The sequence below is a fragment of the Gouania willdenowi genome, chromosome 6, assembly GCF_900634775.1.
Source record: "Gouania willdenowi chromosome 6, fGouWil2.1, whole genome shotgun sequence".
Taxonomy (NCBI): domain Eukaryota; kingdom Metazoa; phylum Chordata; class Actinopteri; order Blenniiformes; family Gobiesocidae; genus Gouania; species Gouania willdenowi.
In genome coordinates this window covers 28,557,958-28,571,740 of record NC_041049.1, presented here as the reverse complement: position 1 = coordinate 28,571,740, position 13,783 = coordinate 28,557,958, and the positions used below count along the sequence as shown (strand labels likewise).

The 13,783-nt window shown below is 37.4% G+C and overlaps 1 protein-coding gene across 6 annotated transcripts in view; it reads right to left on the bottom strand.

The window, feature by feature from the left end:
* tln2b (talin 2b) overlaps positions 1-13,783 on the bottom strand; it is a 141,398-nt gene that overhangs the window by 62,662 nt on the left and 64,953 nt on the right. For all 6 annotated transcript variants that reach the window (XM_028448861.1, XM_028448860.1, XM_028448862.1 and 3 more), the window contains exons 7-9: positions 5,221-5,348; positions 4,920-4,983; positions 4,673-4,777 (exon numbers count right to left, since the gene is read on the bottom strand). In XM_028448861.1, coding sequence (XP_028304662.1) covers positions 4,673-4,777; positions 4,920-4,983; positions 5,221-5,348 — 297 coding nt within the window. The remainder of the gene's footprint in view (positions 1-4,672; positions 4,778-4,919; positions 4,984-5,220; positions 5,349-13,783) is intronic.

Sequence of the window (13,783 nt, the reverse complement as noted above, 5' to 3'; positions counted from 1 at the left end):
AATTGTATAGCGCACTATACTATAGTGCATTTCAAACACAAGGCAATTCAATGTGATTTACATAATTAAAGTGCAACAGAAAACAATATGAAAAAAAATCAATAAAAAAAGAAAACAAAACATGAGAACATTAAACCGGGTTTAAGGGTTAACGGTTTAAAATAAACAATAAAAAAAACATTCAATTAACAATAAAATGATTAAAATCTCCCTCTCATTTATACGCAGTAGGGAAAAAGAGCGCCTTTAACACTGGAGTAATAATCTCTGACCTCTTTGTTCTGGTTAGGAGCTGCAGCGATCTGAACTAGCTGTAGCTGTTTGATGAAGACCATTACAATTCTTCAGTACTGCTTCTCCTGATCTTTCTGGGTTCATATTAGAGTTCTGGTCCGGCCCGAACCCAACAAAGTTAAAATATCTTTTTTCCTCCCTAGATGGCTCTGAGATAGATTATGTCAACACCTATAAATATCTAGGCATTTGGCTTGACAACAGTTTCTCTTTTCACACACACACAAACACCCAGCTCACAAAGGTCAAATCTCAAATTGGTTTTCCTCCTTCACACATTCTGCAAAACAGCTTCTGGTTAAAATGACAGTGCTCTCAATATTTAATTATGGTGACATATTTTACAGGTCAGCATCAAAAACTCTTCTTCATGAACTGGATGTTATATTTACCATGCTGTCATTTAAATTTGCCCGTCTCTGAGACTCTGAATTTTGTTACTTGCTTCATCATAGGTTCAAAGCCCATCAAGTTTTTTCATAAGATATGTGCTGAAAAGCCAGCCAATCAGCACGCTCTTTGAAAACTGGCATGTTGAGCATAATTTTTGAAAACAAAAATACACAAAAGACTTTAAAAACACACAAAACTACAACAAAAATGCACAAAATTACTCCAAAAACAATCCAAACAACCCAAAGCCTTTGTTCTTTGTTGTGGTATTGCTCAGATTGGTCATTATTCTAATACTGATGTGAATGTAGATAATGTGACCTCAGATTTTTGGCCCCACTGTGATAGAAGCTGCCTGTGTCTGATTTGGTTTGTTACAAACGAAGCACAAACCAGTTGTTAAGGAAATGAAACACAAAAATGATGGATGATGTGATTTGTCACAATAGAGGAAATAGCCTTGACTACTCTGTACGAGTTGATAGAAGACATTAGAACAAGCTCGAAGATAGAACAATGTCTGGGTTAAGGGCTGTAGATATCAGCACTGATTACATTGTATCAGCAGACCTTGTCAGACTGTGCTGGAGTGTATTTAAAAAGTGTATTGTTTTCCAGTCTGTTCATTCATTGTTGTAATAGCAAACCAGGAAGTGTGGACTACTTGAAAAGCTCAACTTTGATATTTCTAAAAGAAACTTTGAAGGTAAACCTTATGGAACATGCATGGAACAGAGTCATTTACTTTCTGTTTCTTCAGCAGGTCAAGGCTTCTTATTGTGAAGCCTGCAGTGATTACAGAGTGACAGATGACAAATGGAAGGTTACATTAAATGCTTTGAGTCAATGCTTTTGCCTGGACAGGCATTGAGAGCAGAGTGCAGCTGGAGTGAATTATTTAACAGTGCTGAAAACTCCATCACTGCTCCGTTAGTGCTTGGACATGTAGATGAAAGCACACATTTCCCACATCCTCTCTTGCAAACAGAGATAATTCCATCCTGTCCGTCGTGTGTGTGAGGCCAAACATTGACTTTGTTGTCCATTAGTAGCCCATCAGACAAACGCACTCGTCCTCTTTCTTGCATGTTTTGTTTTAGTAAATCAGACTCCTCGCTGAGACAAAAATGCATCCTCATCCAATTCTGTTCTCCTTCAGTTTTCCCTCCCAGAATAAAGTCGAACTGCTGCACACGCACGCACGCACGCACACACGCACACACACACACCTTTTTTAACAAATTTAGAAGTAAACCCATATTAGGAATTGTTGTGAACACTTTTTGTTTGTTTTATATATTAATAAAAAGATATTTATGAACATTTGTTGTAAACACAGTTTTGCACATTGCATTGTGGGATGCGGAGTCCCGTATATGGATGCGTTGAAGTGTTTTTACTTCATTCATACTGTTTGCCTTCAAAAAACTGTGCCAAAGTGACTTCCCAAGACATTTCTTGTGTTTTCCCAGACTGGAAATTGGAGCAAAAACAATGGTAGATGTTTATTTTGCGGTTTACACAGAAAGATCCGAATCCGGTCGAAATTGAAATCATGGTAAGAATAAAGAAAAACCCTTCCATGCATCCTTTTACGGAACTCCACATCCCACAATGCAATAAGCAAAGCTTTTACTACAACATCAATATAATAGTTCCATACTTTACTAGACTGTTGGCAACCTCAGTCTCAAGACTGGGGTTGCCAACAGTCCAGTAAAATATGGATATTTATTTCATACTTTAATAAATGTCAAATACACATCTGTCACACACACACGCACAAACTTATATATATACACAGTATATACTGTATAGATACAGCGTAAAATGTTTCTAAATCTTTTTGTGTTCATCCAAATATTTATATTTTTAAGGAATAGTGTTGAGTGATCATTACATTAATTTATTAAAGCATTTTAAGCTTTAATTATGACTAGTGGTAGTTGCTTTCCTAATCACCCCTTTACTAAAAACACACACAAAGTAAATCATACCACTGTTGAGATACCACAAGAATAACATTCAAGCAGCAATTTCAACTTTTTACATCTTTTTTCAAGCACATTATCTTTGTATCATTGATTATAGAGGCCTACACTATGTCTTTATCTGATAGAAAATGATCGTTTCCAGCAGCATGAAGTTACCCAAAGTTACACATTCATTCATGCAATATACAACAAAAAGCAATGTAGAAAATCAAATGACCTGCTCATAGAAAACCCCTTTGTCCAGGATGGCATTGATGCCATTTTGTATTGCAAAGATACTGCATAGCTTCTTTTCTTAGTTATTTGAAACTTTGCTCAATTTGATTTATCAGCATGAAGGGATATGGTAATGTTCATGTTTTGGAAATAATTTCAGTTTACCACCTTTATAGTCTCAAAGCATGACAGGATCAATCACACCCCATTCACAAAGCACCAATGTTCATGCTGTACACAACATTATGGTAGCCATCATACATCACTACATCTTGCTTGAGATCGGCAACTTTTATCACAGCAGGACAAATAGTGAGTGACTGTATCTGATCTGAGGGCCACAATATCACCATTCACGTCAGCATTAGAATAATGAGCAATCAGAGCATTAACAAGGGAAAGAACATAATTTCAGGTTTCAGGAATCTGTTTTATTGTCATTTGGTTCTTTATATTTTTGTTGCTTTTTGTGTATGTTTGTTTAAAAGGACATATTATGCAATCTCCATTTATTCTAAGAACCCCCAAAACATAGTATTTGAGGTTTATTTTCCCAAACTCGCCTGTTTTCCAGAGTTTTAGCCTCTGAAATGTCACTTTATGAGCAGTACTGAAATAGGGCCATTTTGGGGCCTACTTATGCATATTCATGAGTGGGCGTGTCTGTAGACGCTCACTCACTTCATGTCTCGCTCTTTTACAGGGCGATTTTATTTCTGCTATTCACACTGTTATTATGGTTTTCAACCAAAAAACTACACATTACAGTAAAACAAATGGATATTTAAGCGGCTATTGTTATTGTGAGTCCATCTCACAGCAGCAGCAGCAGTCATTCAAACTCTCACCGAGTGTTAAGCTGCTAAGTCACTTTCTCCTCCTCCATTGCTCTTCTAACTAACATTTAAGCTGATAATCATTTGTTTTCTCCAACTGCTGCACTACAAACACGTCAGATCAGCGATACGAGGTGATTGAACAGGTTCGCCAATGCGTAGAACCAAAAGAGCGGAGTAACCCTCCGCATGAACAAATAGTGCTTACACTACAGTTTATGTTCACTGTGGAGGGGCGGTACCAGTAGCGGGAAAGTTCTGTATTTAGTTTTATCGGTAGCCATCACTCCTTCTCACTCGCGAGAAAAACAATGGCGAACTTTCGCAAAAGTTTTTATCAGGTTGGGGGTGGAGTCCATGGGTGGAGTTACCAGCGGAGGGGAGGGTATTTTCTTTCCCGATTTGACTTGTGACATCACAAATCTGGAAAATTTCAAACGGAGCAATTTTCTCTGTGTTGTAAGACTTACAAAGACCACAAAAAACGACTGGATGGATTTATTTCACATTTTGTGTGCTGGTGGACACTCAAGTTACTTCATATGTGATCAAAAAAACTGCAATTTAGATTTTTCATAATATGTCCCCTTTAATTATTTTGTGTCTGTTGGAGTGATTTTGTGTTTAATTGCCGTCCTTTTGTGTGTCTTTAAGATCGTATTGTAAATTTTAGTAATTTTGTGTGCTTTTGTAATTTTTGTTGACATTTTGTATATTTTTCTGTCGTCGTGTTAGTTTTTGAGTTCATTTGGCGCATTTATTTTCCAAAATTAGACAGAAGGTTGCATGTGGCAGTTTGTGTGTGCAATTGGGTGTGATCCATTCAGAAAGCCGTGTTTTTTATTGAGATGTAACTCTTTTTGTTGCACTGATGGACGCAAATAAAGACATTCTTCCAAAGGGAACAAATGCAGTGTCTAAATCTTTCCACACACTTACCTTCACCAGGAAGAAGGAAACGCCGTAGGTCTGCAAGGACCTCGCAAGCTTCACATACTTCACTTTCCCCTCGATCTCTATCATCTCTCCACAGTTTTTATGATCCTAAAAAAGACAGAATATGAAATTATTATTAGTCTCAGCATGTTTTACTCCAGAACTTTGGTTGTGTAATGAAAGAGTGAAAGTTTAAGGACATCATGTTAGATATGGTAAAAACACATGATTAGCGATTCATTTTACGTACTTGGAAAATCTTCTTCTCTGATCCTCTCTGCTTGATGTACTCTTTAGGTAGAAACTCCTTCAGGCTACAGAGAGAGAGCACATATTAGCACAGTTCCATGTTTGAGCTACATTTCCTTCTCTATTCACATACTTCCAAGTATGAGGTCATTTTAGCCTTTCTGCCTAGATAACGACTGACATCATCCATTATTTCCACAGAGGGAAATCCCTGATGTACCAGCCTGCACAAAAGCAGGTGGTACCTTCCACACAGCAATGATCACATGACAGTACAGCACGGCGAACACATAACAGCTTACTCCAAAAATCCAGGCTTATGTTTATGCTCCACGTGGGGCCCGAACTGGATCTGAGCCTGAATCCCAGCAAACTCGCAGGCTTTATCAAATGAGACGGGGTGGGATCCATTCAATATATCATCCCTAGCCTGGAGGAGACATGAGGAGAGGGAGGGAAGAGAGAGTGAGCTATAACACACATCCAGGAGAGGGATTGATCTACAAAGGCACGGGAATAATCCAAAATTCATCCGACAGAGTCCTGTAAGGAGCACTTCACAGCAAGCTTTACTTGTACTTTGGATTTTGAGCGAAGAACGTACACAGGGCATCATATTAGGTAGTGATAGTACAAATAGCAATTAGATGTCTGTCATCACAGCTGACTCATGACTCAAAAACACACACAAAATGAGGGGAAAATAGCCAAAATCACTTCAAAAATACACAAATCCATTGTTTTTCCCTGTGTTAATGCTCAGTTTGCTCTAAATGTTGACATGAATTTTGATTATAGAGCAAAGGACATACATAGGGATTCCAATTTGGTAGTAATACATACATGTCTGTCACCACAGCTCATGAAAGGTAAATACATGCATCGTTATCCTCACATTCTAAATGTTCAGTGCAGAATTATCCTGCGTAGGCTGCTAAGGAATGTGCTTGTTTGTCGCTGATAACCACTTATATTCAGTGTGTTATCTTCAGCCTATCCTATCTTCTGTAGATGGAAAGGAAATGGGCTGTGTTGACATCCATCAAATGCTTCTCTGTGCTGTTCTCTCTGTCAGCTCATCCCTCTTTCATTCCTCAGCTTCTCTCACTCTGCATTTCTAGTTCACTGCTGCAAATGTAAAGCTCCTAAAGCTGAGAGGCCTCGCTGACGGAGACAGAAGCACGTCCAGGCTTTTTTGTCTATTAGCATATCAGTGGACGGCACTCATTCTTCGGTCTCATTACATCAATGAAAGACTAAGCAGCAGCTTACTGCTGTAATGAGCACAACAATCTCCTTCACGCACATTCAAGTCCTCTCCCTGGTGCAATTCACTGTGGAGTGCACAAGTGCTTAGTGAGCACAGGAAGACAGGCTATAATTAGCTCCTACACATGCCATTCATGCTGATGCTCTGTTCACACCACAGTCTTCTCCTAAATAACATGCCAGGAATTATTGAAAAGAAAGCGTAGTACAACTATTCCTCAGGGACTGCAGACTGGTTAAAGAGCAGACATGGGCAACTGGTGGCTCCGGGGCCCACAGACGGCCCTCAGCCTAATCTTATGCAACCCCCAAAACATATACATAAAATAAATGCCACAATCACGCAAAGTGATTGTGAGAAAAGCACACTAAAGGACTCCAAAAAATACACAAAATGACTCCAAACATACAAAAGGCAAGGCAAGGCAAATTCGTATAGCGTATTACACAAGGCAATTCATAGTGCTTTACATGATTAAAAGTGCAACAGAACACATTTAACAAAGAGTAATAAGAACATCAACGCATTAAACAGAGTATAAAATCCACAATATAAACATTAAATTAACAAAAATAGAGCCTTTAACTTTGATTTAAAAATGATCACATTGGATGCTGACTTCAGCTCTGCTGGCAGTTTGTTCCACTTCTTTGAAGCATAACAACTAAAAGCAGTGTCACCATGTTTACTGTGAACTCTGACATCCAGCGTCACGCTCCTGGATTTCTAAACTTCATTTACAGGGCCAGAAGAAGGAGAGAAGATTCACTGTTCACTCAGAACACTTTGGATTAAAATATGCTCAAAGATGATTATGGATTTTTGACCAAATGATGCCAAAAAAAAATATAAACTTACATACTGCAGCTTTAAGACCCGAGGTGCAGGGTTCTGAACCAGCTGTAGCTGTTTGATAAAGATCATTACAATAGTCTAGTCTGCAGGAGATAAAAGCAAGGAGCAGCTTCTCCTGATCTTTCTGCTGAATGTCAGATCTAAGTCAATCAGAACACCAAGGTTTCAGATGTGGTCTTTAGCCTTTAGAGATCGAGACTCAAGGTATTCGCTGACAGCAGTCCTCTTTTCCCTGTTACCAAACACAATCACCTCCATTTGTTCATGATTTATTTGCATCCACCTTTTCTAAGCAGTCACACAAGACCTCTATGGGACCATAGTCATCTGGGATTACTGATAGATATAGTTGTGTGTCATCTGCATAACTCTGATGATCAACCTTACAGCTGATTAGACAATGAAATAAAACACAATTACACAAAGTGACTTCAAAGCGCACAAATCAAGAGAAATACACAAAGTGAATCTCAAAACACAACATGACTCCAACACCCCAAAACAAAATACACAAAACAACAACAAAACATACATACATTTAGAAAATAATATACTAAATGACACTGAAAACACACAAAATGACAGCAGAAACACACAGAACAACACAAAAACCTATAAAAATGACAATACAAATGAATAGATTGTTCTGTTTCTTAATGTTTGAAGGCAGTTTTAAGGTTCTCCTAATGTGTTAGGGTTTTTATTTGATGTAACAGATACATTTTATCAGTCATTCTCCTCAGCTTCTGTTGCTCCTGTGTTCAGTATCAGTGCATCAACACCCAGTAGTGTGGTTAAATGTGTGAGGGCTTCAGGAGGCTAGAAACTAGAGTGGGAATAATCATCCAATGCTAAATTGGCCCTAAAATTACAGCTTGACACAGGGATGATCAGCTAACCAGGAGTTAGGCTGTGAGAATGCTGTACATGGTCAAATAAATAACAGGTTATTTGTGTTTCATGTAAATATCATGTCCACTGAAGAAAGCTTGGCAGCAGGTGCTGTTGGTGTAAAGTGAGAGGTGTCAAGTCATCCCATTGTTCCATGTAATGGGCACTAACTGTAGAAACAGCATCAATAAGTAATAGCACAACATTAATTAATTATTTTTTTAGGTCAATATTATCTTTTTCTGGTTGCGTGCGTGCGAGCGTGTGATAATCCTGTAAGAAAAAGCTTTCTCGTGTCTGCCAAGAGTCAAAAGCAAAATTATCCCTGACAGATAGAACCAGTGTACTGGGAACTGGTTCAAGGACACTTTAATGGAAGGGCACGTGTGGAAGTAAAGCACACGACATCAGAAGCAATGACACACACAGCCCCAGGCCAGTGCATTGAGGTCAGGCTGTCCATGATGGCCCAGCAGAGCACAAAAACAGGCATGAGAAAATACATGCTGACACAAGGGAACGCAACAGCAACTGCACACAGTGCTGAAGAGGTAACACATTCTGTTACTTTAGCCATTTCAGCTGAGATATGCTGTTTATAACCAAGTAAAGTATGAAAATGATAGCTTTTTGTTCTCGTTATCTTATGCCCTTGAACAGAGATGGGCAATTTCTATCACAGCCAGGGCAAAACAACATGATTGTTCCTGTTCTGAGGGTCACAATGTCAACATTCATTAAGAATAGTGAACAATCTGAGCATTAACAAGGGAAAACAAACGGGTTGTGTGTTTGTCATTTTGTGTATTGTTTGTGATGAATTAATTTGAACATAAAAAACATGTTTGGAGCGTGTTAATGGAAATTATTGACAAGAATTTGTATTTTCTGAATAAGGGTGCAGATGGTGTTTGGATGGCTGAGTTAGAAATCATTCTTAAAACTCTCTTCTGTATTTAATGTATCTGTTTATAGGCAGGGTAGGTAATTATCGAAAGCTAGCATGATTTTGAAAGTAGCGTCCTCTGAGGGCTTCGTCTTTTTTCAGTTTTTCAGGCTTACAGCTGCTACAGATGACAGATTGTCTTCGTTCCTTTTTCAGAGCACATACAATCTTAATTGTAACTTAATTGTAACTTTCAGGACATAAAGATAATTTCAACCAAAAACTTAAAAAGTGTATCTGCAGAAAATTACCTACCCTACCTTTAAGTTATGAGGGATGAGAAGTGGCCCAGACAATATTAAAGTAAATCAAATCTGGATAAATTACAAAATTAGGCTATAATAGAGTGTTATAAGACTGGTTGACTAACTAAGAAAGAAATTGTTCTAATAATACCATAAGATTTCATTATTTTTTTGCACACATACTCAATATGGTTTTTCCAAGACATGTTTTCGTGGACTATTACACCAAGAAATTTAGTGCTAGAGAATCTATTGATTTCCATGTTATTAATTCATATTTTTGAGTTCTGTAAAGGGAAAGTTTGGTTTTTGTTTTTAAAAAGTATGTAACTGGATTTGTTTATATTCAAGGAGAGCTTGTTTGTCTGGAACCATTTTGAGCTCTGATCCAAGGTATTATTGACATTCCTGATTAAGCCTTCGAAGCCAGTGTGAGATATGGCAATATCTGTATCATCTGCAAATAATATAGGTAGGCAGGACTCTCACTTCACCATAACTGAATAATCATTAACACAAATTAAAAATAGAAGAGGCCCCAGCATCGACCCCTGAGGCACTCCCAAGTTTAGTCTTGTTTTTGTAGAAATCTGGCCAGAGATACGTACATATTGTTCTCTGTTGTTCAGGTAATCAGTGAACCGTCCGACCACAGCATCTTGGAATCCATACCGTCTAAGTTTTAACAGAAGAATAACATGGTCTACTGTGTCAAATGCTTTGGAGAGATCAAGGAAAATACCAATAGTAAAATTTGTTTTTATCAAGTGCATAAGAAATTGTAAAAGAGCCATATACGTATGTTGAGTGCTTTTTGCGAAAACCATATTGATGATTGTACAGACTATTATTATCATTGAGGTGTTTCATAACTCTAATATGTACTCATTTTTCCAAGAATTTTGAGAAGCATGGTGGAATTGAAATCGACCTATAGTTGTTAAACACACTGGGTTCACCTTCTTTAAACACAGGTATTACCTTTGCACTGTAAGTTCACTAGGAACTATTCCAGTTTTTAGAGAAACAGCAAAGACGTGAAAGAGGTTTACAAATGTGGTGAACAATCAGTTTAGCCTTAATTTCATCATGAGCTGCTGCTGTATTATTATGATTCTCAATAATGGTGATTACTTCACTGACTGTGGGAGGTTCAAAGCTTGACAGGGCAGTGAAATAACCTGTAATATTATCTGCAGGGCAGTTTTCTTTTGAAAGGATATTTAAAGCAAGGTTTCTCCCAATATTTACAAAGAATTTATTAAACTCATTTGCACTTTTTTGTCGTTTAGTAATTCCTTTATGATTGTCCATGTGTTTTGATATTGGTCGCTGATTCTCTAAGTTTATCAGAGTAGTAGTTCTTTTTTTGCTATACGTAGTAAATAAGTAAATTTGCTTCTATATGTTTTGTAAATTTCAGTATTCTGTGGAGTTGGATTTTGAATGAAGTTTTTGTATAATCTGTTTTTCTTAATTGAAGATTTTAAGGAGCCCGTATTAAAACAACTTAATTCTTTGACTCTCATATGTGAAACTCTCATTAAATACAGATAAAAACCAATCGCATGAAGATCTGGTAGGTTTTGTTTGCCTCCTTCTGTTCATAAACATCATTACAGCTCACTTTACTGATTTCATTTGTAAATCATCGTATCGCTCATCTTTCAGAAATGTATTCTTTCACTTGTACACTTTTTTTTCAAACAGGAAAGTGGTCCAAAATGTCACTAAATAATAGAACTGATTTTGTTGGATTATTAAAGGTGTTTCATTCAAGGTTAAGTCTCTGTCTTTTCTAGTTTTAATCTGATATTGGTTGTGGATATAGACTATATTACTATAGACTAAAGAATAGTACGACACTGGTTAAGTTCTTACCTTGGTAAATCACCATGGTAACTTATGATGAAGGGCTAACCTTGTCCGGACAAGGTTAAGATCTGGATAAATGATCAGCAAGTTTAAAAGCCCAACTTCCTGATCAATCAGTTCCTTTAGAAATGATGTGATGTGCGGATCATTCTCTGTACACGTTGGAGCGTAGGTCACACAATGACAGTAGATAAATAATAAATAGAGCTAGATACAATCATTTCATTTATCTAATGGCATTATATAGGAAAGGTATACAGTAGATTTCCACCTGATGGACTGGCTTACATTTATCAGCTGATGTAGTTATATGTTGCAAATGTAACACATCGCAGTTGTGCAATCACACAGCACTGAGGTTTTAATCCACAGGTAGATCAAGCAATCACGTGGGATGGGTTAAAGATGAGACACAAAATTCTTTCATTTATTCATAAGTACCGTATTTTTCGGGCTATTGAACGCACCGCTGTATTGGCCGCATTCCAATAATTTAGCAATTTACCAAGAAAGATTCACGTAAAGGCCGCTACGTGACAGAGGCCGCACCTTATTGGCTGATGAGGGTGCCCTTCAAACGACTCGGCCAATCAGAACGTACAGGTAGGCGGGCTGTACTCCCACGTTAACAATGGTTTCCGTGTATTCTGATCAGTTTCAACGGATGAGTTTCCATCTCTGACTCACTGTCAACTCACTGTCCCACATCTGCATATCAGTCAGTTTACAGCTTTTTATGGTCAATTTTTACTGGATCCAGACTGATATACTGATCCATCTGCCCCCATGCACCATCGCCTCAGCAGCGATCACATTAACACCATCGCTTCTGAACAAATGTAACTGGTTATTTGGCAACTTTATGCTATTTATTGTATCTTTCTATCATAAACTGGCTGATTTTTACTTTATCCAAAGTGTTTCAGCTCTGGCTAAGATATCTTACATTTTAAACCTTAATGTACTTTTTATTGCTCTTTCTTCTATGAATGCATACGTGCACACCGCTCTCCAAACTTAAATTTATTACCGGTATTTGATTTTTATTGAATTAGACAATCAGCAATCCTATTTTATTTATATATATATGAATAAAAACAAATGTTTAACATATGTATGACTTCTGCTGTCACTTGCTGCCACACAATTTCCCTCCATGGACCTGCACACGGACAATCTGCCCAGTTATTAAAGCTATGAGTGCTTTAATTCACTTTCTCCACATTATCCAAAGCTCGTTTCTGAACGTTCAGTTCACTATGATGTTCAGTGGCTCTTACAGTTAATTAATTCCGCCTCCCGACATCTGCATTCACTAGACACGTGTGACTGACTGAAAAATCCACACATAGGGCTCTATTGCCCCATGCGTGTAAGTCAGAAAAGCCACGTAGCAGCGCTGTTCTTGGCTGCGTGCTATTCTCCCCCTGTACTTAAGTCACTGCGCGCCTTGATCACAGTTACACACTGTGGGTGGAACGGCCCTGAAATGTGGGCGTTCCCATTCAAACTGGGCTTTACAAGCATTTATCCCATAGACATTATATACGTACAATTACAATTACTATTATTGTATAATTGTACTACTAGTGTATTACTGTTATTGCTATTCTTACAATTATTATATTCTAACATTATTATTTTTTATTATTAATATTTGACATTATAGCTTTACTGGTATTCTCATTGCATTATTATTGTTATTGCTGTTATTATTATTATTGCTATATTATGATCATATTCTTATATTACATTCTTATATTACCTTATTATTATAACTATTTAATCTTTTTTATTATTAATATTGTTGTTTTTTATATTATTTTTTATTTATTTATTATATACTTATTCTTATTATATTATTTTGTTATTATTATTACCATTTTAAATTACTATTACATCCCTATCAGCATCATCTTCATTATTGTTGCAGCTAAAGAACTGAAATATTCAAGAACATAAACAATCCTCACAGAAAACTATCTATAAGACTATTTAGTATTTGACTCTGTCTCAGCCCTGTCCTGTCACAGTGTTCACTGAGGGCACAAACCTCTCAGTTACCATCGTCTCCTGTCTTTGGGAAACCTTAAACATGTGAGCAATGTAACCAGAGATAAAGAATTGTCTACAACAAATATAATTCCATCATTAATTAAGCCTATTATTATCTCTAATAGATGTTGTATTCTTTCTAACCCATTAATTACTGCAGTAAGTCTGTTTTTTTCTGTGTAACAGACTGTTGCTAGGAACGCTAGATTCATATCATTGATGGTTCTGTCTGTCCTGTCTGTGTTTATATCACTATATCTATAACAACCTGCTAACACTATATTATCCCTTACATGTCCGTGCACCGCTGCCTCCACCAGCACCGTTCCAAGATGGCGGCGCTGTAGACGCGTTCCCTCCACAGTCAATGCGGCGTCTATGTATATAATGTCTATGCATTCTGCCGTCTGCTTATTTTCCTCTTACGTGCTTCTGAACCTGGAATAAGTGCAGCGCCCTGACAAAGTGAAACATTATATTGCACTAGAAATATGGACTCAAATACAATTTAAGCCACACTGATAAAATGCATTATATTTAATTATTTTTTACCTTAGAGCATTAAGTGCTGCGTCGTGGAGCTGATCAGCTGTGATCACGCGAGTTGCGCCTCAGCTGCTTCTGCTCGATAATAAAACTCTGACAGACGTTAGACTTCTGTCCATATTGGTTACATTGATGTCCAACTATTTTCATACTATGTCCAACGTAAAGCCACAGATTGATCC